At 56.5% G+C, this 24403-nt stretch overlaps 1 protein-coding gene across 2 annotated transcripts; it reads left to right on the top strand.

Moving 5' to 3' along the window:
• Positions 1 to 49: 49 nt before the first annotated feature.
• Positions 50 to 18906, top strand: SUGP2 (SURP and G-patch domain containing 2). 2 transcript variants are annotated; one of them, XM_056119482.1, is made up of 11 exons: positions 50 to 278; positions 3070 to 3198; positions 5991 to 7568; positions 8801 to 8921; positions 11080 to 11546; positions 12231 to 12342; positions 13968 to 14431; positions 15797 to 15855; positions 16594 to 16730; positions 17213 to 17333; positions 18650 to 18906. In XM_056119482.1, the coding sequence occupies exons 2-10, from the start codon at positions 3081 to 3083 to the stop codon at positions 17331 to 17333; spliced, it is 3177 nt and encodes a 1058-aa protein (XP_055975457.1). In that variant the 5' UTR covers positions 50 to 278; positions 3070 to 3080; the 3' UTR covers positions 18650 to 18906. The 2 variants fall into 2 exon arrangements, with proteins under 2 accessions (XP_055975457.1, XP_055975456.1); XM_056119481.1 differs by lacking the exons at positions 16594 to 16730; positions 17213 to 17333; positions 18650 to 18906 and having other exon boundaries at positions 142 to 267; positions 15797 to 16071.
• Positions 18907 to 24403: the final 5497 nt, after the last annotated feature.

Raw genomic sequence — 24403 nt, 5'->3', positions numbered from 1 at the left:
CGCCGCCGCCGCCACCGCCACCCAAAACGGGGGAACTGATCGCCTCAGGGGCGCCCGCCCAGAAGCGGCGGGGGTGGGGCAGTGCGCCTGCGCACTCGGGCGCGGCGGCGGCGGCGACCTGCGCCTGCGCTCCCTGACCCGGAGGCGGCTTGCGCCTGCGCGGCGGGGCGCTGCGGAGACGGTTGGCTCATTTGCATGTCCCCGCCCCGCGCGGCGGCGGCCGAGCTTGAGGAGCCTGAGGCGGCGGCGGGGGCGGCTCCGCGCGCGGTGGGCTCGGGGTGAGGGGCCGGGCGGGGCGCGGCGGAGGGGCGGGGTCCGGGGTGAGGGGCCGGCCTGGGCTCAGGGTGAGAGGCCGGGCTGAGGGCCGAGGGGCCCGGGCTGTGGTGGGGGGTTGGGCTGAGGGGAGCCGCGCGGGGGGCGGGGGGCCTGGGGCCACAGCAGGGTGGGGTTCGGGCCCGGCAACGGGCTGAGGGGGTCGGGGAAGGGGGATGGAAGGGAGGAGGGGAGCCGAGTGGGGACGGCGTGAGGGGGGGCTTGGCCTTGGAGGGCCGTGGGGCGGTGTGTCCTCCAGGGCCTGACGCCCCCTTTCCGGTGCCCGGGTGCCAGAGTGGGTGGGGGCGGGGAGGAGGTGCGGCTCTGGAGGTGGGGGGAGCGCTCGGTCACTCAGGGTCCCCCTGGCGAGATCCCCCTAACGGTGTCAGCTGGTTTCACCCCCCACGCCCCCATCGGAGTTGCCCATTGCAGGGATGGGGGAAGGGGAAACCCAGAACCCCGCTTTTCCTCCGGGGAACCCAAGGCACAGCCACTCCCCTCCCCGAGCGTGATGGTTGGGAGCGATGATGGTGGAAGGTGGGGTTCGCGTTCCGAGGTGGGAGGGACCCCCACCCCTGAGTAGCCTCCCCGGGCTCTGCTCTGCGGCTGCTCCTCAGGTTCTGGGCGTGGCTCCCCGCCCTGCAGTCCCGCCTGCCAGATTGAGTGAGGGTCTGACCTTGGAGGAGTCACCACGGAGCCGAGTCAACCTTTTTACTCTTTAATGTTGTGTGGTTGGGGACTTGACTAGCTGGTGGGTCGCGAGTCGCAGCTGACGGTGACATGGGGAACATGGGGAACCCTGCACGCTCCCCCACCCCTGCCGTCACCGATGTCACCGGTGCCGCGGGGTCCCTCTCCTGCCCCCTCTAAAGCTAGTGCTCCCTCCCACCAAGCCACGGAGGAGGAATGGTCACGTGTCCCCCTCTGCTTCATAGCAGAGGTTGTTGGCACCCTGGCACTGTGCTGTCAAGTCCAGTTAGGGGTGCTGCTACACAGCTACACCCATACTAATGCGTTTCTGGAGTGGTGTTGGTTTTTCTTGGGGTACCTGGGCTGGAAACGGTAGTGTGTTCTCTGGACCCTGCAGTAGGGCCCAGCCTCTCCTGGGCCCAGGGTAGACCCCTGAGCTATCTCTCTGGGTCTGGGGCACAGGCTTTGAACCATTGTTTCCCAAAGTGGTTGATACCGGCCTGAGTATAGCAGGGAGGGTATTTGCACTGTATGCAGTTGACCTGGGTTCAATCCCCAGCACCTCATATGATACCCCAAGCCCACTAGGAGTGATCCCTGAGTGTAGAGCCAGGAGTAGGTGCTGAGCACTGCTCTTCAGGGCCCCTCCCCTTAAAAAAAAGTGGGCTATATTCCTCTCTGGGATGCAGTAGTAACCTCCAGTGCAATTGTGTGGCTACCCTGCCATCTGGTAGCATAAAGGAAGATTTCAGGGTACTGAGTTGCATTTTCTTTTCCTGAAAAGAAGGGTGGTAGGTTAAATTGAGGAATCTGTTTTAAGGGATTGCAATCAAATGGGCACAGAGAAACAAAGTTAATTGTTCAAGGTCCTATTGCTCCTTCCCAGCCAGCACAGACCTCTGAGCTTCTTGCCTTTACTTCAGTTCACAGAGATTGGGTTGGAGAGAGGAAAGAGCCAGAAGGTTCTTTCCTTGCATGTGGCTGATCCCAGTTCACCACCAGGAGTAATCCCTGAGCATAACAGGATGTAAACCAAACAAAATCAAACAGAAAGTTTACATAATTTCAGGGGTTGGGGCTAGAGAGAAAGTGCAGTGGGTAGGGCAACCTTGCCTTGCACAGGACTGACCCAGGCTCCATCTCCCACATCCTTTATGGCCCCTGAGCACTGCCAGGAGCACAGAGTTGGAGTCAGCCCTAAGCACTGCCAGATGTGGCCCCAACACCCCCAAAACTCAGGTGTACAGCCTACCTGTGAACTTTTTTTTTTCTTTCTGGGTCACACCCAGCAGTGCACAGGGGTTACTCCTGGCTCGTGCACTCAGGAATTACTCCTAGCAGTGCTCAGGGGACCATATGGGATGCTGGGAATCGAACCTGGGTCGGACGCGTGAAAGGCAAATGCCCTACCTGCTGTGCTATTGCTCCAGCCCCTGTGAACTTCTTTTGGGTGAGTTCTCTTAAGCAGTTTTTAAGGGGGTCCAGCCATGCAACTCATTGCATAAGCCTAGCAGTGCTCATTGGCTGCCATAGCTATAACTGACCATGCTGGGAATTAGTGAGCTTTTTTTTAATTAGTGAACTTTTTGATGAAAGGCACACTAGTGGTGTTCTGATTGTCCCAGGAATGTGGGGACCATGCAGTTCTGGGCACTGATCCCCTGTCTCCTGCATGCAAAACTTGTCTTCCAGCCAGTTATGCAAATTCTCCAGCCCCTGCCTGGTAACTGTTCTGTTTTGGCTTGGGGGCCACACCCAGCAGTGCTCAGGGCTTACACCTTGCTGTGCATTCAGGGATCACCCCAGCAGGACTTGAGGAACCATGTGAGGTGCCAGGAATTGGATTTGGGTCAGCTGCGTGCTAGGGAAGTGCTCTACCTTCTATACTCTCGCTCCCACCCCACCTGGGAACTTCTTGTGGGGAGAGGCCCCTTTAAAGCAGTCTGGCTGCCTGTGCAGTTTCAGGCTGGACTCTGGGTCACTGCCTTACTGCTTGGAGTATCCGGTGACACTGTAGGCTCTGGGGGCAACCACTGTCCTCTCAGTGGCCTTTTTCTCTCACCACAGGTTGGAGAAACATGACAAGACGAATTGCACAGGAGACCTTGGATGCTGTGCTTCAGGAGAAATCTGACCGGTACCACATGGATTCCACTGGCGAGGCTGGGGGTGACACTCTCCCATTTAAAACTCAAGGTAAATAAAGGGGCTTGGCTTTGGGGGCTGGAAGATGAGTGTGGCACAGGGCTATATTTAGAGCTAGCACAGGAGGATTTCTATGTTTTGGGCAAACTGCCCACCCCTTCTGCACTTCTATTTCTTAAGGGGAGATAAAGTTTTTCAGGGGCTACCCGTGAAAATGCCCTACCGCTGTGCTATTGCCTTTACCTTTACCTTTTACCTTTACCCGTGAAAAAGGAGACTGTGTCATCCAGGAGCGATAGCACAGCGGTAGGGCGTTTGCCTTGCACGCAGCCAACATGGCCAACCCGAGTTTGATTCCTCCGCCCCTCTCGGAGAGCCCAGCAAGCTACCGAGAGTATCTCGCCCGCACGGCAGAGCCTGGCAAGCTCCCCGTGATGTATTCGATATGCCAAACACACTAACAACAAAATCTCCAATGGAGACGTTACTAGGCCCGCTCGAGCAAATCGATGAACAACGGGAGGGCCTTTACCTTTACCCGTGAAAAAGGAGACTGTGTCATCCAGAGTTCCTCCTCCCTGCTGCACTTCTGGACACTGCCCTGGTTTGAGTGTCAGTCAGTTCTTGCCACACTCTCCTCCTGAGCAGTCAGCTCCTGCTTCTTTTCCCTCTAATCTGAGAGACAGAGAGCTGTGTCTTTTAACTGGAGACAGGTGTCAATACATGTTTTAGTACCTGCCGAGAGATTGTGGGTGTGGAGGGTAAAGGAAGCAGGAAATCATGGTGGTTCTGAGACCACCCAGGAGCTCCGGCTTCTGCCACATAGCCGCCTGCACCGCTGGCTGGCCTTGCTTTCTCTGTTTCCCTGCGCACTTCTGGGCTTGCAGTGCCTTGGGAATCATTGGGAAATTCTGAGGCGTAGATTGTAGATTCCAGCCCCCAATGCTGTACACTAATTTTCCCCAGCACATGGATGAGCCCTAGAGCCACCTCCACTCCTGAGGCCTGTGTCCTGCAGGTTACCCTCTGACTTCGTCTGTTTCTGTCCCATGTCTTCTATCAGTGTGGCTCACTAACTTTTTAGATTCATATGGAAACTTTATTGGGGGATGGGTATTTTACTTTTTAGGGGATGGTGAGCTTTCCAGGAAGTGCGCAGGAGGTCTGGGGTTCCCTCGGGTAGTTCTCTGACAACCTATCTGGTGCCCCAATGCAAGAGCCAGGGAATGTAGTGCTGCACAGGCCCTGCAGGGCTGGCAATTACCAGGCTCTCCCAGCAATGCTCTGAGGCCTGTAGGGCCCCTGAACATCCACACAGTGTTTGGGTGACCACATAGTGTCAGGGATTGAACCAGGGTCAGCTGCATGCAAGGCATACTCCTGCAACCCTGTACGACCTGCCTGACCTGGCCCCACACTTGATCACCTCTTGGAAATCTGCTGTCCAGGCCACATTTTCTAGTTCATTAAGTTTGCTGGGATCTGGGGGGACTTCAGTGTTAGTAGAACTTAGAAGCCACCTTCCTCTTACTTTGTCCCCTTGCTTTCACTCCCACATCAGTCCCTTGCTGATCCCATTTGAGGGCTCCCCACTCACTGCAGGCCTCTGCCATTCAGAGCCACCTGGCCTGGACAGCTTTCCCCACTTCCTGCTTGGTGTTGGCACTTCTTTTACTCAGGAGATTGAGCTCATTGTGAGCAGTGAGCTGCCAACCTAACTGGTGGCCCAATGCAATGCAAGAACCTGAGAATGTGGTGCTGCTCAGGGCCAGGAAGTTCAGGCACTTTGCTGCCTCCTTTCCCTATGCTCACATACAGTGATTGATTGGAGCTAGATTGGCAACAACTCTAGATTCCTGTGTCCTCTGGGCAGATACCTCCCTGTGAACCTCACTTTTTCTTATTTTCTTACCGTTTGTGAGGAGGTGATAGATTTGGAGACCTCCTTTGAAGTCTCCCTGAGGCCCACTGTCCACTTGTGCCTGTGCTGCGCTCATGTTGCTGGCCGCTGATGGGTCTCCCCAGGGAGACACCAGTTCAGGGACCTGTTGACTCCTTCCCACCGAAAAGTACAGACATTCACCCTTTCTCTCCTCAGGGCCCATCCCTGTGCTTAGTTTATCTGCTCCTTTCCCTCTTCTCTGCCTCCAACTCACTTGTTTTATTGGTTTGGCTTTTGGGCCACCCCCAGTGGTGTAAGGGCGGCTCCTCATTTGGTGCTCAGAAAGACCCAACAGTGCTGGGGGAACATGCTGGCCGAGAGCATGTCGAACCCAGGTCTCCACTATGCAGACCATGTGCTCTGGCCCCTTCCTCTCCATCTGTTTTCTTGAACATTGCTTGGCCCAGAAGCCTTTCCAAGGGGCAGTTGCTTGGTGTGCTGTGTGTAGGCGACTCAGAGCCACGTGGGAGTGGGCTGCGCCTGCTCTCACTGCGCCTATCTGGCTGATGCTGGCCAAAGCATGTAGGCCTGTGGCTTTTACAATATTTAAGTAAAACCACATGAATTTCACATGTTGGTAACACAGATGAATTTGTGAAACGCATTCAAGCAGATTAAACTCCTGCTGGGGTCCAAAGACTGTTTACAGCTTCTGATCTAAAGTATTACTTCTGCGGGTTTTGGATTTTTTTGTTTTTGTTTTTTGTTTTTTTGCTTTTTGGGTCACACCTGGAGATACTCAGGGGTTACTCCTGGCTCAGCACACAGGAATTACACTTGGTAGTGCTCAGGGGACCATATGGGATGCCGGGGATTGAACCCAGTTCTGCAAGGCAAATGCCCTACCCACTGTACTATTGCTCCGGCCCCCTTTGTGTTTCTTTTGGATCATTTATTTCAGACCTTCTAAGGACAGCCCCGAGAGCCAGAGCAGATGTGTATGAGGATGTTCCCGGTGACAGCAGATATTCTCGCAGTGGCTCTGGAGCTCACTCACGAGGCTCTGGGAGAGGTGGTGTATTTCCAGGACCTTCCTTCAGATCAAGCAACCCTTCTGTAAGTGACAACAATTACTTCCGCAAAGAAGGTGGCCGGGATCTGGAATTCTCCCACCCTGACTCCCGAGATCAGATCTTTGGCCACCGGAAATCAGGACATTTCCGCTCTCCGGATTGGAAATTTGCACTCCGTGGCTCCTGGAAACAGGGCTTTGGCCACACCGTTTCTCAAGAATCCTCTTGGGCACAGGAGTGTGGTCTTGCTTCTTCGGCCCTACTGGGGGACTTCGGCTCTTCCAGGCTAGTTGAGAAAGAGTGTCTGGAGAAGGAGGGTCGAGATTATGATGTGGACCGTCAGGGGGAGGCTGATTCTGTGCTCAGGGCTGCTGGCCGGAGTCTCAAGATTATTGACCAGGAGGGCACCCACCTAGGAAAGGGGGAGACTCAGGGCCTGCTCACCCCTAAAGTGGGGGCTGGGAAACTTGTCACGCTGAGGAATGTGAGCCCCAAAAAAATACCTGCTGTAAATCGAGTGACCCCTAAAACTCAGGGCACGAACCAAATCCAGAAACCTACACCAGGTTCTGATGTGACCCTGGGGACAAACCCAGGGACAGAAGACATCCAGTTTCCCACTCCGAAGATCCCTTTGGGCCTCCACCTGAAGGATATTCGACTTCCCAGAAGGAAGATGAGCTTCGACCTCATAGATAAGTCTGATGTTTTTTCAAGATTTGGAATAGAAATAATCAAGTGGGCAGGATTCCACACCATAAAAGATGATGTTAAATTTTCTCAGCTTTTCCAGACTCTCTTTGAACTTGAAACCGAAACCTGTGCCAAAATGCTCGCCTCGTTCAAATGCTCTTTAAAACCTGAGCACCGAGATTTTTGCTTTTTTACTATCAAATTTTTAAAGCACGCTGCTTTGAAAACACCTAGAGTTGATAACGAGTTTTTAAACATGCTTTTAGATAAAGGTGCTGTGAAGACCAAAAATTGCTTTTTCGAAATTATCAAGCCTTTTGACAAGTACATCATGAGGCTTCAGGACCGGCTGCTGAAGAGTGTCACGCCCTTGCTCATGGCCTGCAATGCCTATGAACTGAGCGTCAAGATGAAGACCCTCAGCAACCCCCTGGACTTGGCTGTGGCCCTGGAGACCACCAATTCTCTCTGCCGGAAATCTCTGGCCCTTTTGGGGCAGACCTTCTCCTTGGCCTCGTCTTTTCGACAAGAGAAGATCTTAGAGGCTGTTGGCCTCCAGGACATTGCTCCCTCTCCAGCCGCATTCCCAAACTTTGAGGACTCCACTCTGTTCGGGAGGGAGTACATCGACCACCTGAAGGCCTGGCTGGTCAGCAGTGGGTTTCCACTGCAGATCAAGAAGACTGAACCTGAGCCGCATCAAGAGGAAGAGAAAACCATTCCTCCAACGAGTGAGGAAACTCAGGCCAATGCTCCATGTGGTCTGAGTGATGGTAAGGAAATCAGCAGACCTTTCTAGTCATTGTGATTCCATTTTGTTTGTTTGGTTTTGGGTCATACCTCTGCACTCAGGGATCACTCTTGGTAGGGATGGGCGCACCCTAGGGGATGCTGGGGATCAAACCTGGGTCAGTTGCATGCAAGGAAAATGCCCTTCCCACTGTGCTATCACTCTGGCCCTTGTCCCAGGCTCTTTTCTGTGCTTTATGGCTGGTGATCCTGAGGTCACCTCCACCACAATCTGGGGACTTTTGTGCTGCTGTCTTGGAGGCCTCTAAGCCTCAGCGCTACACCCTGAGTATTAGCAGCTGCAAAGCTTGGGTTTGTGTCTGGGTGGCCAGTAGATGGCGCCAGCATCTCGTGTCCTGCCTCCTGCCACTGACTTCTGTGAGAAATGCTGGCTGGGCTGGGGCTGGGGCTGGGGCTGGGGCTGGGGCTGGGGCTGGGGCTGAGCTGTATAGAGCATTTGCTTTGCTTGTGTTAGTCCTTGGCTCTGATCCCTGGCACTGTAAAACAAAACAAAACCCTTGGATGGTGTCTATGGTTGTATTTATTAGTGGTTGCATATTTTTCTTCATTTTAGGTTTTGGGGCCACACCAGCGGTGCTCAGGGTTTACTCCTGGTTCTGTGCTCAGAGATCATTATTGGTAGGGCTCCGGGGACCATATAGGATGCCAGGACCAATCCCGGGTTGACAGTGTACAAGGCCAGTGCCCTCCCTGCTGAACTATCTCTCTAGTCCCAATGGTGTATTTATTTTAAAATCTCTTTGTAAAGGAGCTGTTCTCAGGAGAATTGCTAGACCAAATCTGGGGGCCACTTTTTGGCTTCTAGTAGAGGTTTTTGCTGGGACAAACCTGGGGGCTACTTTTTGGCTTTAATTTTGGTTGGGGGGCACACCCAGTGGGCTCAGGGCCTACTTCTGACTCTGTACCCAGGGATTACCACCATATGTGGTGCTGGTTTCTCACATGACTTGGAGCTTCATAGCAAAGTTGCATTTATAGGTCTGTATGGCCACTCAGCTGTGACTGTCCCCTCATGGCTGTGCTTAGAGTTTGGAAAGACATTTGCATGTTGGTCAGTAGGGGGCTCTCCTCTCTTCTTCACTGCTGGTCCCTGGTGAGTGCTGACCCCTGACTCATCCTAAACCCTGACTCTGCTGGTCTTTCCAAGACCCTGTGTGGCCCTGAACTTTTCTCAGAAAAGCCCTCTTTGTTACAGTGGTACCCCAGCGAGCAGATCACAAGGTGGTGGACGCCATTGACCAGCTAGTCTCGCGCATCATCGGAGGCAGCCTGTCCCCCAGAGAGAGAGCCCTCCTCAGGGAGGACCCTGCTTATTGGTAGGTCTGCACATGTTACCCCTGAGTCCATGCAACTTTTCAGGGGCTTTGGGAGAGCATTTGGCAGAGGGTGAGCCTGTGCAGGGAACTCGAGGGAGCATCAGTGCTCCTGGTTGCCAGCCCTGCCCAGCTGCAGACCTGGTGTGGCCTCGGTAGCGCTGCCTTCCTTTAGCTTTCCATTGTCCAGAAGCGTTCACTGCTTGTCTCCCCCTTCCCTTTTGTTGTCACAATGATGGGGTTACATATCTGTACTCGACTGCGGAGGATGCAGGAGGTCACTCATGCTGTGCTTGCTGGCATTGCTGGACTTGCTGGGCATTGTACATTTTTAGTTTTGTTTTGGGGCCACACCCAGTGATGCTCAGAGTTTAATCCTGAGCATAGATCACGCTCAGGGATCACTCCTGGCGGTGCTTTGGGGGGACTATGTGGGATGGTGGGATCAGGCACCCTACCCCACTCTACTGTCTCTCCAGCCCCAGTGTTGCACACATGCTGGCCAGCGGTCACACTCACCTGACCGCAGCTCTCCAGAGCTTGCACACTGTGTACAGCAGAGCCCTTACTTGTCACAGGGATGTGAGAGGCATGTGCAAAGAACCTTGATCTGCTGACATCTGTTCATGATCTGCTGCTGCCTTTTATGCAACTGTTCTGTCCCCTTTTGCATTGGAGCCTTTTTACATGAATCGAGCAACTTCAGAAAACATTTTTCTCATGAATCTAGCCAGTACTCGCTTATTATCAGGGGAAGTGAAGAACAGGGTCTGAAGAGAGAGTGCAGCAGGTAAGGCACTTGCCTGGCACATGACTGACCTGGGACTGATCCCTATCCTCCTTTGGTCCCCAAGCACCACCAGGAGTGACCCCTCAGTGCAGAGCTAGGAGCCCTGAGCACTGCAGGTATGGCCCAAAGACTTTCTTCAAAAAAAAAAAGGGAAAGTGAAGAACAGTTGGGGAGAGCAGCCTGGGACACGCCCCCACCGTCCACTGAAAGGGATCGGCTTCTGCTCCTGCTCACTGCATCCCCTGTGAGTTTGCTTTTGTCCTGTCGTGTGGCAGTCTGATGATGTGGCCTGTTACTCTGAGGCGAGGCCGGAAGGCAATTGTGCTTCTGTCTGCCATCATCATGAGTGGACCTGACCACTGGCTGGAGCAGGGGCTCAGGTTATTCAGCCGTTCTTTCCTTACTGGAGGTGGAACACATTTCAGGGTTTTCTAGCTAGTGTTGGGGGTGAACCCAGGTTTCACATATACGAGGCAAGTGCTGTACTGCTGAGTCAGATCCTCATCCCTCCGTTTGGTTTGGATTGTTCTGTTTGTTTGGTTGTTTTTGGTTTGGTTTGGTTTGGGGGCCACATTCAGCAATGCTCAGGGGTTACTCCTGGCTCTGCACTTAGGAATCACTCCTGGCAGTGCTCAGGAGACCATATGGGATGCTGGGGGTTGAACCTGGGTTGGCCACGTGCAGAGTAAGTGCCTTACCTGCTCCTTCAGCCATGGTCACTGCTCCTGCTGGCAGGCTTCTGGGAACTGGCGAAAAGGGACAGAAGGACACGTGACTGGCATCCTCATTCTCAGAGCCAGGGCAGCCCTGAGATCCTCGCCTCGGTATTGGCTCCCTTCTGCTCTGGCAAGCATGGTGGCACATCAGGAGGGAAGCACGTAGCACCCTCTGCTGTCTGCTCTCAGCCCAACCAGTGGCCAGGCCTAGCCAAACAGGGCTCCCTGATTCCGGAGGGCCCGAGATGCCTTGCGGCACAGTGGGATAGGCACAGAGCTGCTTTCCATGCAACCCTGCCCTGCTGTGCCACCCAGGTCTCCTCTTCTCTGTCCTCATGGAGACGTTGGCACCTGGTTTCATGGAGGACATGGGGATCCGTGGAGCCCAGCCTCCTGACTACTTGTCGGGTACGTTTACCCCAGCAGCATCCAGGAGTGATACCTGCTTTGTGCTGTCAACATCCTGTCATGCAGGCCTGCTCGGCAGAAATGTGGAGCCACCCCTTACCCCCGCCTCTGAGGCCCTGGGGTTCAGGGTTGTCAGGCACAGCCACTGGTGCAGCAGAGAGGTTGCTACACAGCCAGGGTTTACAAAAACTGATGCAGGGAACCGGTGGTATTTCAGTCACGTCCTGCTGCCCTTTGTGTCGTCTAGGTTTCTGTCTGATGACCGCAGCCTGGAGTATAAGTACTATAAGCTGAAGCTGGCTGAAGTGCAGCGGAAGAGCCAGACCTCGGCAGAAGCAGATGGGAACCCCCTGGCCGCAGAGTGTGCGGTCCGAGCCATGCTGTATGCACGGGCTGTCCGCGGCCTCAAGAAAAGGCTCCTCCCAGGGAGGCGGCGCGGGCTGCTGCGTGCCCAGGGGCTGCGGGGCTGGAAGGCACGGAGAGTGACCACTGGCACCCAGACCCTCCTCTCCTCAGGCACCAGACTGAAGCACCATGGCCGACAGGGCCCGGGCACCCTGCAAGGGAAGCAGCTGCTCCCCCTGGACAGAAGCAGTCCTGCCAAGGCCTGCCCTGACCCAGCTAGGCCCCCTCCCCTGAAGCCCAGCCCAGGAGCCTCAGCAGGACCAGCCATCTCCGATGCCCCTCAGCCCTCCTCTCCCAGGTCTGCTGATGGTGAGTCCGTCCTCTCTCCTTTTGTGTGCAGCCCTAATGGGAGCGACCACTGCAGGCGAGCTGGCCTTCTTGGCGCACACATAGAGGCCCTTTCCCCTCGTGTTTCCAGGGGGACAATTTAGGGAGAGGCAATGGGTGGCCTATATTTCTATCATACTCTTCCTCATCCTGGGTTGGCACTGCCTCATGCCCCTGCCCAGGCATTTATTCATTCCTCAAGGCTGTGCTGTTCCATGTTTGGGGTCGTGAATGCTTAAATCCATGTCCCATTCTTGCCTTGTCTGGTCCTGCAGGCTACCTCTACCCGGCTCTGTCTCTGTGCCAGGGTAAGAGACCCCCGTCCCCTCTTTTCTCTTGGCCTCTCTTCTCCTGTGGGAATAAGGCTGGCCTCATCAGTATCCCACTCAGCAGTGAGGGGACAGTGGGGGGGTGCACATGGCCTCCATGCCCACCCCATTGCAACAGGTGGTTTCCGTGGTGTTCCCAGGCCCCAGACTCACAGGACAGTCACAGGACATTGTGCAGCTTGCTGGATTTTGTTCCCATGTAGACTTATGAGGATCTGGTACCCCAGCCACGTAGAAACAGAGCTGCAGAGCCACATGGCCTCAGCCAGGGTGTAGTGTCACAATCTCGGGAAGTGGTGGGCGGGACCCAATATCTGATTCTTCCTCTGTCTTACAGTTGACGTGAAGACAATGGAGACCGCAGAGAAACTGGCCAAGTTTGTCGCTCAGGTGGGGCCAGAGATTGAACAATTCAGCATAGAAAATAGCACTGACAACCCTGACCTCTGGTAGGTATGCGCCACCTCTGGAGACTCAAGTGATTCAAGTGTGTCATCCCCAGACATGGTCACCCAGGCCTAAGGCACAGCTGCACATGTGCTACGCATGGGCCCTGCTAGAGAAGTCCTGGGGTGGGGAGAGGAACCTCTATAAACTACAGAAAAGCAGAGAGAGTGTTGGTGTTTGTGTGTGCTGAGGGTCCAGCCAGTGTCCCCGTCCCCTTCCTGCCTCCTGCTCCCTGCCAGCCTGTCTGCAGTTTTGTTTGGGGGCCACACCCAGCGGTGCTCAGGGCTTACCTATTCTTAGCACTTCACTCAGGGATCACTCCTGGTGGGTCTCTGGGGACTCTTTGGGTTGTCCGAGATTGAACCCGGGTTGACTGCATGCACAGGAAAGGTTCCCCCACTATGTCTTGTCCCCCACCCCCAAAAGCTATCCTATCTCCCGGGCCTGTCTTTGTTCTTGATATAAGGCCTCACATGTGAGATATGAGTTTTCCCTCTGAAGCCAGACACACTCGGTTTTGTTCTTAGGTTGCATCCAGAGGTGTGCAGGGGCTCCTCCCAGTGGGCAGGAGTGCTAGGCTCAGGACCGGAGCCTGTGCCCACCCCCTTCCCCCCACCCCCGAGCTGTGCCTCCATCCCGAGCTTCTCATCCTGGTCCTGACTTGCTTCCCATTGGATGTGACTCCCAGAGGCCAGAGCACTTTCTCCTCCCCTTTTACAGTGCCGCCGGGCCTTTGGGACTAGATCTTTTTTGGTTTCCTCCGTGTCTACAAGCCCTTCTGTGTGGTTGGTTGCTTGTTTGGGTTTGTCTCCCCGGTGGTGTTGGGGCACCAGGGCTCAAACACCTGACATGTGCTCCAACCCTTTCTCCCGACCTGTCAGCACTGTCATCTGTTTCCTCTCTCCGTCCCTCATATTTCACTCTGCGCGGCACATTCTCACGTCTCCCTTGGGACTTGGGAGACCCTCACTCTCGGTCACAGACATCCACTTTCTTCTCGACCGTGTGTGTGTGTGTGTGTGTGTGTGTGTGTGTGTGCGCGCGCGCGGTGGGTGTTCACAACCGGTATCTGGTCTCTGCAGGCATTCTGAGAGCCTTAAGTGACTGAGGCGCAGTCTCTACCCTGGCCAGTGCTCCCAGCCCTGTCCCTTAACAGGCTCTTCAGCGAAGCCACCTGCATCCCTTCCCTTGCTGCCCCTTCCAGGGAGGCGTTCCCACCTGTGCTATCTTGGCCCTACCTTGAGCGTGTGCAATTACCCTGGTGTTCCCTGAGAGCATTGCAGCCCTGGACAGCCTGGTGCTGCTCAGGAGCTGGTGCTGTGGGCCAAGCGTTCCTGTCTGGGAGTCAGACTGTCTGTCATGCTCTAAGGATCTCTAATGTCGCAACAGACAGCCGGCCCCAGGGGCCTGAGGGCTTGTTTCTCCACCCCTCCCCTAAAGCTCTTCAGCCTCTTCAGTCCTGGCTTCCCCATGACATGAGTAACCCGCCTCAGACATCCATGAGTTGGCAGGAGTCAGTGGCCCGGTCACTGTCGCCCACTGCAGTCAGGCCAGCCTGCCTGACATTCCAGCGGATGAGATGACTCAGCGGCCCCGGGCTAACTTGTTTCATTCCTCCTTTTCCCAGGTTTCTCCATGACCAGAACAGCTCAGCTTTCAAATTCTACCGTCAGAAAGTCTTGGAGCTGTGCCCCTCGATTTGTTTCCCCTTGGCTCCCCGGAGCCCTCACACCGACGAGCAGGAGGATGGGCAGGGGCATGCCCTGGATCCCAAGCCTGAGGAGGAGCCTGCACAGCAGGAGGCCAAGCTGGACATCCCAGAGCCTATGCCTGAAGAAGAGGAAGAGAGAGAGGAGGAGGGGGGCGTCCCCAGGCCGGCAGGAGTCCTTGCCAAGTCGGAGGGCTCCGAGGGCAGCCCCCCTACTGATTGCATCCTGAGCGAGGCAGCTGACGAGGGCCCAGCGGGCTCAGCAATGCCGTCCCAGGCTACACCAGGGGCCTGCTTTCCCCGGAAGAGGGTCAGCAGCAAGTCCCTGAAGGTGGGCATGATTCCAGCCCCCAAGAGATTGTGTCTTGTCCAAGAGCCCAAAGGTGAGTGCTCAGCTGGTTGCAGAACCCCCACCGCCCCCACTGCCGGCTCCCCTGCCTGGGAGGAAGCTCTGCTTCCCCACACTGTCGGGGGGGCTGCTGCCTGGCCTTTTATTGCTTTCTTCTGCCCTCGCCCACCCAGATGTCACCTTCCAGCCAGCCTGGGACATGCTCTCAGGGGGCTGATGGCTCTAAGGGACTTGTGGTGGTGCTGGTCTCCCAAAACCTGTGTCCTGCATCCTCACACCTTGGTGGAGTGTCCCTGTGCCATAAATGGCTTCAATCTGGGACCCTCTTGGCTTTATCCTGGGTGGCAGCGGTGCCCCTGGGGGATGGGGTTGTAGGGGGCGAGGCTGTTTGGGTTGTCTTACCTCTTAGATTGATGTTTGTTTGATGGGAGAGCCACACCCAGTGGTGCAGGGACTATATTAATCTCAGCGCGTGGGGGTCACTCCTGCCAGTCCCAGGGACTGAACCCTGGCCCCCTGCCTACAGAGCCTGTGTTTCAGCCTCGGAGCCCTCCTCTGGCCCTCTTTGGTTCATGCTCTATCCATGTTGCTGTTGCTACAGTGACTGGGTCAAGCCCCTGCCTGGTCAGGAATTGGCACACCAGACCAACTGTGCTGCTGCCAAGGTTTGCCCCGGAGCTGCAGGATCACTCTCAGCCAGACATGTACAGGGTGGAGGTGCTGGCCCGGGCTCCCCACTGCCCTGCACCTCACCCTTGCTTCCCAGAGGCTGTGCTTCCTGGGTGCAGCGCGTACTTGTCTCTTCAGTAGTGCTTGCCTTGTGGAGACCACACCCCTTTGTTGTGGAGCACACATACACACACACACACACACACACACACACACACGTGGCAGTGGGGTGGCTGGAACTCATTTGCAGCATCAGGCACCCCAGAGAGCAGAGTTTCCAGGACCCTGCCCAGCCCATGCAGGACGCAGGGATGCTTGCTGAGACAGACACCAGGATGCCTGTTAGGACACAGGGATGCTTGCTCGGACACAGGGGTACTTGTTCAGATGGACATAGGGATTCTAAGCCCCATAATGACTCCAGGCCTAAAACATGGTTTAGTATTTCCTTTGGCAGGGAGGTAGGAGGGGAGCGGAATGGAACCCAGGCTCTCACGTGAGGCATGTGTTCTAAGCAGAAAGTTCTCCATGGGCTTTAGTTGTGGAGGAATAGTTCCAGCTGTTAGAGCTCTTGTAGTTCCATCCACAAGTGACGCAGCTCCTGCAGGCCTGGGGAAGTTCCACATGCTCTGCCTCAGAGGCACCACATGTCCCCCAGGAAACACGGCCGCCTACATTCTCTGGTTCATCTGGTTCATGTGTTTATGTGTATGTCACTCTTATCTTCTAGTCCATGAACCGGTTCGCATCGCTTACGACAGGCCACAGGGACAACCCATGTCCACTGAGGTGAGCCAACTGGATTCTGAAGTCCTTGAGTATCTACTCCAAAGGACATTGAACCAAGTCAGCCAAATGGCATCCAGAGTGTTGAACCCAGCACCTAGCACCCGAGGGTGGTGGCCTGGCCAAGGACTACGTCATGGCCATGGTGTGGTCCCAGCACACAAGCTCTGCTGGCAGCATGTGTCCGGGCCTCATCAGCTGTGAGCAGGGTCCAAAGCAATAGGCATGGGGGAATGGGGGCCAAAGAGATAGAACAGCAGGTAGGGCACTCGCCTTACACAGAGCCACCCTAGGTTCAATCCCTGGCACTCCATATGGTCTCCCAACACCACCAGGAGTAATTTCTGAGCATCTCCTGAAGTGGCCCAAAAACCAAAAAAAAAATGAATGGGGCATTGGTGCAGAGTTGAGCAGGAGAGCAAAATGGGCTCAGGTGCATTTCCTCAGTCCCTGTGTGCCCTGTGCTAGCAGCTGCTGGCCCCACTGCTGCCTGCCGTGTGCCCATGTGTGCCTGCAGTCAGCCGCTACCACCCCTGTCATCAATTCCCCCTTCCCTTAACACCTGCTGGAGAGGGTGCATGTGCATCCCGGATCTCTGAGAGGAGGGGACAGTCCCAGGCCCGTGTACATCCCAGATCTCTGGAAGGACAGGACAGTCCCAGGCCTGGGTATATCCCAGATCTCTGGGAGGTGGGGACAGTCCCCAGCCCTTCTCTGCAGCCGGTTTGCCTTCTCTCCTAGAAACCCAAGGACCTGGAGTTTGCTCAGCAGAAGCTGACAGGCAAGAACTTGGGCTTCCAGATGCTGCAGAAGATGGGCTGGAAGGAGGGCCACGGCCTGGGCTCCTGCAGCGAGGGCATCAGGGACCCCGTCAGCATGTACGCAGGCACGGGGGCACGATGCTGCTCTGCACCCTGGATGAGGGGGCTGGGGAGCAGCTGTGGCTGGTTCTGGGGGTCCAGGTCTTTTCCATGTGCTCATTGGGGCTGCCAGAGCCCTGCGTGAGGTTAGCTGGGGTCTTTCTGGTGATTTGCTTAAGAAGGGAGTTCTCGAGAGCGGCAGTGCAGAACTTTATTCCAGAAAGGGGCCAAGTGGGTCTGGGAGTGCTGGCGGCAGCTACATCCCCATTGTGCCACTGGGGTTGGGTGGCGGCTACACCCAGAACCTCACTCCCATTTCTGGACCTCGTGAGCACTTAGTCATTCCAGTGCCGGCCCCAGATGCTGCTCCTTTCCTTACTGAGCCTCACCCCTGCAGGGACCTTTCTCTCTTTCCCTGACTGTCACAATGTCATCTGTCCCTTGCACTGTCTGCCTGGGCCTGACTCTGAGCTCCTCCCCGACTCTGTTTCGCTCCTCAGGGCAACCGCCTCGGAAGGAACAGGCTTGGGCACCGCCGGGCAGGAGCACCGGGAAGACACGTTCGATGAGTTCCGCCAGCGGATGATGCAGATGTACAGACACAAGCGAGCCAACAAATAGGTGCGTGTGCTGCGCCCTGCAGGGGAGCGAGGGCACCAGGCTGCGGCTTAGTGGCCCTGCACCACCCCCCTTTTCCTCGGGAAGGCCCTCAGACTCTGCGGCCTCATCTCTCTTTCTGCTTACCCTCCTGCTTCTCTCCAGCCCCCCCGTTGAACTGACTCCTTCTCTCCCACTTAGATCAGAGCCATTGGTGAGAGAGAGCAGGCTCGAAGCAGCAATTACTTTAAAACGCCACCTCCGCCTGCAGCCGCCCTGGAGCCAGTGCCCACTTACGGTTTGGTGTGTACCCAAACGCCCGCAGCCTCTGTGCAGCTGCCACTGGCTTTTCTCTTTCTTACCAAAGTGCGCCATCTCCGATCTGCTTCTGCCTTTCCCCTCTTCCCTGCTGGCGGCGGCTCAGAGCGCTCAGTGCTCAGGATGCCACAAGGGTTTGGTTTGCAGCTCTCACCGCAGGGGGCGGTGTCTCTCTCTGGCTTCTGACCAGGGTGTATGCAGGGGTGCTCCCTGAGGGTGTCCTTGATGAAGGCGCCCAGGGTCATGTAGAGAGACATCTCACTGTGCCCAGAGGACAGCCACACATCAGTGGCAGGATTGAAAGCACCCCAATCTGTGCATGTCACAAATCCCCTGGGAAGTCATTCCCACAGATTGTGCTGCAGGGTGGGTGTGCGCCTGGGGCGCCTCCTTGCAGAGATGTTTTCCTAGGAGCAACCTCAGGGTGGCCGGCAGCTGCTGCTGCCTGCCGCTCTCAGCTCCCCCGACAGCAGTGGCCTCAGTTTCTTGGTTCTAAAATCCAGGAAATGTGTATCCTGCCGATCCTTGCTTGGGGACCCAGAGGGAGTCGCTGTCTCGGACAATCTTACCAGCTGTTCAGGAGTCCTGTTCTCGGAGCCAGCGCTCCGGCCCGGAGCATCTGTCTGGTCTGTGTCCTGTGGCTCAGGGCAGCCCAGGGCTCTGCGTGCTTCCTTTCACTTCGTTATCTTGGCAACCTGCAGGTCTTCGCGGCCCGGGGCTGGTCTGGCCTGTGGGGCCATGAGGAACCCAGATGTGGGATCATCCGCTCTGGCTGAGCCTTCCAGCGGCTGCCCTCCAGAGCCTGGGCAGTGCTCTCGGCACACTGCGAGCTCTGAGCCTTGGGGCTCCTCCTGCCTTTCTCCACTCTTCTCAGCTGCTCTAGGAACCCCTGGGTGTGGCTCTGCCCGTGGCGGGTAGCCCCCAGAAGGCTGCCTGTGGGAGCCTGACGGTGCGGCGAGGCCTGTGCGAGCGCACGGCAGCTCGGGGCCTGGGCCCGGTCACTGTCTCTCTTGTTCTTCTAGCTCCAGACTCTCCTGCAAGGACAGCGGCTTCGGGAGCACAGCTCGCCTCTTCGAGTGCTCACATTTCTGGCTTGTTTCCAGCCCAGGCATCATCTGGGAACTGAAGCGTTCGGGGGCCTCGGGCAAACCTAGAAGACACTTCGTGCTGTTCTGAAATGAGAGTTTCAGGTGTTTCTGTTTGTTTCCGGCTCTAAGGATTGTGGATGTTGTGAATGTTGCTCACCGTGCCGCAGTTGCAATAAACCTAGAGGAAACCAGTCTCGGGGCCTCCATCGTGCATGACAGGCGTGGTGGCAGCCCCTGCCTTGGGCAGGGGACATGGGGATTCTGTCACCAGGAAGGCTCATCCGTGCCAGAGAGCAGGTGACAGGACCAGCCCCCTGCCGCGCCTTCAGGGTTGCAGAGCTAGTGCAGACTGGTGGACCTGGCTTCCCCTACAGGCCAGTGTGTGCCAGCGCCCCCCCCCCCCCCCCCCCCCGCATGCTCTCGGCTCCCTCAGACCCACTCTCACATACTGAGTGCTCAGCTGACAGGGGGGCTAGGTACGGATGGGGGGGGCTCTTCCTGCCCCCCCTCGACTCCCACCCCCACGCTGCCTGCCACACAGTTTGAAAGGAAAACCATTGAAGAACATGCTGAGGAAGGAAAAAAATGACAAAGCCCTGGCTGGCGCCCTGTCTGCCTTTGTTTCCAGGCAGCTGTGGGTTCAGAGGACCGTGGGATGGAGCCCGGGACATGCCCTACCCGCAGCCCCAGCAGCCTCCCTGCCTCCCTGATGAGGCGCCTGTCTGACCATAGCTTCACCATTCACCGACTTGTTCGTTTACTTATTCATTCACTTCTTCACCAGATCATCTGTTTATTAATTCACCCATTTGTTTTTTACTCTATTCTATTCATCCACCCATTGACTTATCACATAACTTACCAGAACCTTCCCCTTCCCCCTCCTCTCCCTTCCTTCCTCCCTCCCCCTCTGACCTTCCCCTCCTTCCCCTTTCATCCTTCCCTCCTCCCCCTTCCCTTTCCCTGCTCCCCCTCTTGGCCCTCCCCCTCCCCTGTTCTTCCTGCCTCCTCCCGGAAGCCCTCCTCTGCTCTGATTTTTAGCTTCTCCATTCACAGCCATGATTCAAATTCAGAGCAACATCGCAGTCCTTCTGTGCCCTGAGAAGTGTGGCCAGAGACAGCCTAGCCCATGGGGAGCAGTGGGACCTGAGACCAGTTTCCCAGGACACCTGGCCTTCCCGTTATTGTCCCAGGCAACAGCCCTGGTCCCCACTTCCATCCTTATATATGTGAGGCCCCGAGTTTGACCCCAGCTCCTTGTATTCCCCCAGGCACTACTGGGTGGCCCAGGTAACTACATTACCAGGCTCAAACCACACTGAGTATCTCTGGGAATGGCCCTTAGAGCCCCAAGCACCTCTGAGGTTCCCTCCCTGGCCCCCCTCATAGAGAGACAGACAGACAGAGACAAGCCGTGGCTGTTAGTGCCAGCTGCAATCAGGCCTGCTGGGAGCAGCCCCTGCAAATGTTGGCAGGGTGGGGGCTTCCCCCAAGGGTCCGATAGATCCCACAAGGACCGTTGCCTCAGTTCTAGGAGGAGGGGACCCTCCCCTGTAAGATCTGTAGAGTCAGGTCCTGGGGGTCAGGAAAAGTCTGTAGATGGTGTGAGGCAGGGGTCAGCACGCACTGCCCCTCTTGGCTGTGTGGGCCTCCCAGAAGGAGCCCTTAAAAGCAGGTCATGTCTAAGCTCACACACAGGCAGGACCAGGACAGGGCGGGGCGCATCTCCTCCCAGCCAGCTCTGCCCTGTCAGCAATTCCCTCGTCCTGTCGGCCTTTGCCCAGGGAAGGCCAGCTCAGCTCACTTCCTTCCTGCAGAGATGTAGACACCAGGCTTCCGCCCTCTGCCTGCCTCCAGGGGTCCCTACGCTCCCCCCAGGAGGATCAGCAGCTCCCTTGCATGCAGTTCTTGTGCACTGGGAGCTGTAGTGAGAGGCTCCCTCAGACCTGCTCAGTGCTCCCCAAATCCAAGGGAGGCTCCCCAGACTCACAGCTGCTCTCAGCTTTTAGTGTTTTCCATCGTTCCCTCAGGCAGCCAGGTCAGATCTTGGACCTGGGACTGCAGAATCTTTTTTTGTTGTTTTGTTTTTGTCCCACACCCAACCATGCTCAGGGCTTACTCCTTGGCTCTGAACTCAGGAATTGTTCCTGTTGGTGCCCGGGGTGACCATATGGGGTACTGGGGATTGAACCCAGGTTGGCCAGGTGCAAGGCCAGCGCTCTGGCCACAGAATCAATTTTATTTGAAGGATTGTGTGGGGCCACACCTGGCAGTGGTCAGGGCACCTTCCTGGTTTTGTGCTCAGGATGACTCCTGGAGGGGATGGGGACCCCTGTGTGGTGCTGGGGATCAAACTCAGAATCTCGGACCTGGGGCTGGAGTACAGTGGGTTTACCTTACACGCAGGTCACCTGGGTTGATCCCCTGAGCACCTCCAGGAGTAACCCCTGGGTGTGACATCACTGGGTGTGACCCCAAAAGCCAAGGAAAAAAAGCCCCTGGGGTTCAAACTCAGTATCTCCGGCCTGTGCTCCACTTCTTGGGCTGCTGCATTTGTAGTGTTTGTACGAGAGAGAACTACACCCAACCCACATGGCCCGGGGGGACCTGTCTGATTCATCAGTACCCACTGGCCCCCGGAACCCCCTGCCCAGACCCTCGATGAGTCCTTAGTCGGAACACCAAGTCAATCTCGTTCAGTCTCAGTTCTGTGAGGCTGCCCTGAGGCTGCTACCCTATATGGAGGGCTGCCTGGAGGAGGGAAGAGAGAGACAGGAATGAACAGAAGCATGCCAGGCTGAGAAGTGGAAGAACTGATGGCAGATGCCTGGATTGTGGGCGATGCCAGCATTTGAGTGCGGATGGATGGACGGACGGATGAGGGTGTCCTCCTGTGGTCCACCCACTAGTCTGCATCCAGCGCCGGACAATAGGTCCCTGCCACGTGCACCCGCAGACACTGCCACAGCCTGGGCACCGGACATGTTCCTCCCCCACAAGCACAGTCGGTGCCAGCATGCGAGTCTCTCCGTGCGCGCGGTGGCAGCGTAGTCGCCTCCCAGGTCTCCTATAGGGCCGCAGGATGCAGACTCAGGAAGTAACTGTTTCCGTTCTGCTGGGGGCTGGAGGAAGGAGGAGAGCGGAGGGCGGAGATGGGCCTCTCAGGGCCCTGCGCCAAGGAATCAGGACAGTGCTGCACCCGGGCCGTGTGCCCAGGGCGGGCCATAGGACAGCAGGGAGGCACTGGCCTTGCATGCAGTTGGCTTGGGGTTCCTCCATGTCACCACACAGGGTCCCCAAGCACCATCAGGAGTGATCCCTGATCACTGCTGGATGTGGCCCCAAAACCAAATAGGATCTGATATCAGGCCAAGGAGGGGTCCAGCACACTGTCCCCCCACTCCCTGTGCTTTCGAGCTGGGTGAATATGGGGCCCCAGTTTGGGGTAGGAGCAGAGGCAGACAGACATACGCTGTCTTGAGATCAAGTGTATGTGTGTGTGTGTGTGTGTAGGGGGAGGTGTTGAAGAACTCTGGGAAGGCTTCCTGGAGGAGGGAATGTAATTTCAAGTCATCTGTGGAGTCAGGTACAAACCTCAGAGAGAGATACTGGAGAAATAAAACAGAGGTCAGGGCACTTGCCTTGCACACGGCCAACCTTGGGTTGATTCCTGGCGTTCCCTATGGTCCTCTAAACTCCTCAGAAATGATCCCTGAGCACAGAGCCAGGAGTAAGCCCTGAGCACTGCTGATGTGGCAAAAAAAAAAAAAAGCTCAGAGAGAGGTCTGGTCCAGGTGCAGAGCTCATGCGCAGGTGCACACACAGCTCAGGGGCACCAGATGCAGAGCTCAAGATTGGGTGCAGAGTTCAAGGCCAGATGCAGAGCTCAGGGGGGCGGGTGCAGAGCTCAAGGCTGGGTGCAGAGCTCTGGGGGGCCGGGCGCAAAAATCAGGGCTGGGTGCTGCCCACTTCCAGCAACCACCAGCAGCTCAATTCTCTGGGGAGCCTCCTGGGAGCCCCAGGGCCTGCCAGAGTAGAAAGTGAACAGCACAACCTTGAGGAGGTATAAGGAGGGCCCAGCAAGGGCCATCTGAGGGGCCCCTGCCAGATGACCTAGGGTATAAGCTCCCGCATGAGTCACCCTTGTCCCTGCTCCGGCCGCCCACAAGCACCGGCCCCCGGAGCCCCCCAGTGCCGCCTCCCCCTGGCTCCCGCTCCCGGTTGGCAGCTGCTCCTTGGAGGCCGCAGAAGGAGAGTAGGAGGGGCGGGTGCCGAGGGGGCCGTGCAGGCTGCTCGGCCAGAAATCTGGAGCTGGCAGCAGGCCGGAGTGGCGTGGGGCTTGTCCGTGCCAGGGGGGAAACTGAGGCTCAAGGAGGGGAGGGTCTGCAGCCCTCTGGCCTGCTGCATACGTCTGAGTGGTCCCCTCAGAACTGAGCCGCCCCCCCCACCTCCACGCCCGCCTGGCAGCAGGATCCCTCAGCATCCCAGCTGGTAGGTGGAGTCACGTTCCCACACCCCAATCTGTGCCACCATGTACCCTGGGTCAGACCAGGCTGCCCAGCCCCATGGGGCCCTGCTCCAGGGGACACCCAGACCAAGCCCAAGTGGTCAGCGTCCCTCTGGCTGTGGCCGCAATTTCTCGCCCCATTTTCTGCCCTTCACACGCCACGTAACAGAGCCTTCAAGGACACCGCAGCCAAAAATAATCGGGCGACCTAGCTCCGAAGTGGGGCAGCCCCGCCCAGCCACCTAGCCCCCATGGTGAGGATAATTAGTGTGGGGGCCCACCAGGGTAATTAGGTCTGTGCAGCAAACTGAGCATCCAGATTGGGGGGATGCCTCTAGGGTCCCCACCCCCCACCCCACTTTCCTACCTTCCAACCTGTCCAGGTCCTGACACCGCAGATGTGTCCAGCCCTCGCCACAGCCCCTTCAAGCCTGACGCATCCAGGTGGCCCAGGGGCTCATTCATTTGTTAACTAGCTCTTGGCTTTGGGTGAAAGTTGTGTAGCATCTAAATTGGGTGAATTTCAAGAGATGAGGAACCCACCCAGATGGGGTTATTCATCTCTCTGGTCTGAAGGAAGAGGAAAGAGGGTGTCTCGCCTACCCAGATCCTAGGCTGGGACAGTCTTGGGAAGTTAGTAGCCTTCTCAGTGAAGAGGGCATTGCTGATGGGGCTTTGCAGGGTGAATAAGAGTTTGCCTCTATGAGGTTAAATTCTGGTGACTGACTCAACTGATATGACTGGGTGTATGGGAACAAGTATGGCTGAAAGGCTGAAGAAGCAGCCAAAGGACCCAGCGTTGAAGATGCACAGACTTATAGGAGGTCAGACCCATTTCTGTCCTTCTTTTGAGAGAACATGGGGGTTGGGACACACCCAGCTGTACTCAAAGGCTATTCCTGGCTCAGGGGACCATATGCTAAAAACTGGGGTCTTTGGGATATAAGGCAGGTGTCATAAGCCCCGTGCTATGTCTCCGGCCCCATTTCTGCTCTTAAGAGTCTTACCACTGAGTGGGTTGGAGCATGAGACAGCGGAGAAGCACCTTGCATGGGAGCACCTGGGGATTGATCCTTAGCACACATGTGATGGGAGTGCTCAGCCCTCAGGCAAACCCAGGGCCCCTGGCCCGGTGAGGGTGGTCTGTATACATCCCTGTATCCCCAGTGCCTTGGAAGAGA

Source organism: Sorex fumeus, unplaced genomic scaffold (genome assembly GCF_029834395.1).
Source record: "Sorex fumeus unplaced genomic scaffold, SorFum_2.1 ptg000041l, whole genome shotgun sequence".
NCBI lineage: Eukaryota > Metazoa > Chordata > Mammalia > Eulipotyphla > Soricidae > Sorex > Sorex fumeus.
The sequence above is the reverse complement of the archived record's forward strand: the minus strand, read 5'-3'. Positions and strand labels throughout refer to the sequence as shown.

Excerpts from the sequence above, each read along its gene's own strand:
- SUGP2 (XM_056119482.1), top strand. The coding sequence starts at position 3,081 with ATGACAAGACGAATTGCACAGGAGACCTTGGATGCTGTGCTTCAGGAG. Across the intron at positions 12,343-13,967 it reads ACTGACAACCCTGACCTCTG|GTTTCTCCATGACCAGAACA; the intron begins GTAGGTATGCGC and ends TCCTTTTCCCAG. Across the intron at positions 14,432-15,796 it reads TCTTGTCCAAGAGCCCAAAG|TCCATGAACCGGTTCGCATC; the intron begins GTGAGTGCTCAG and ends CTTATCTTCTAG.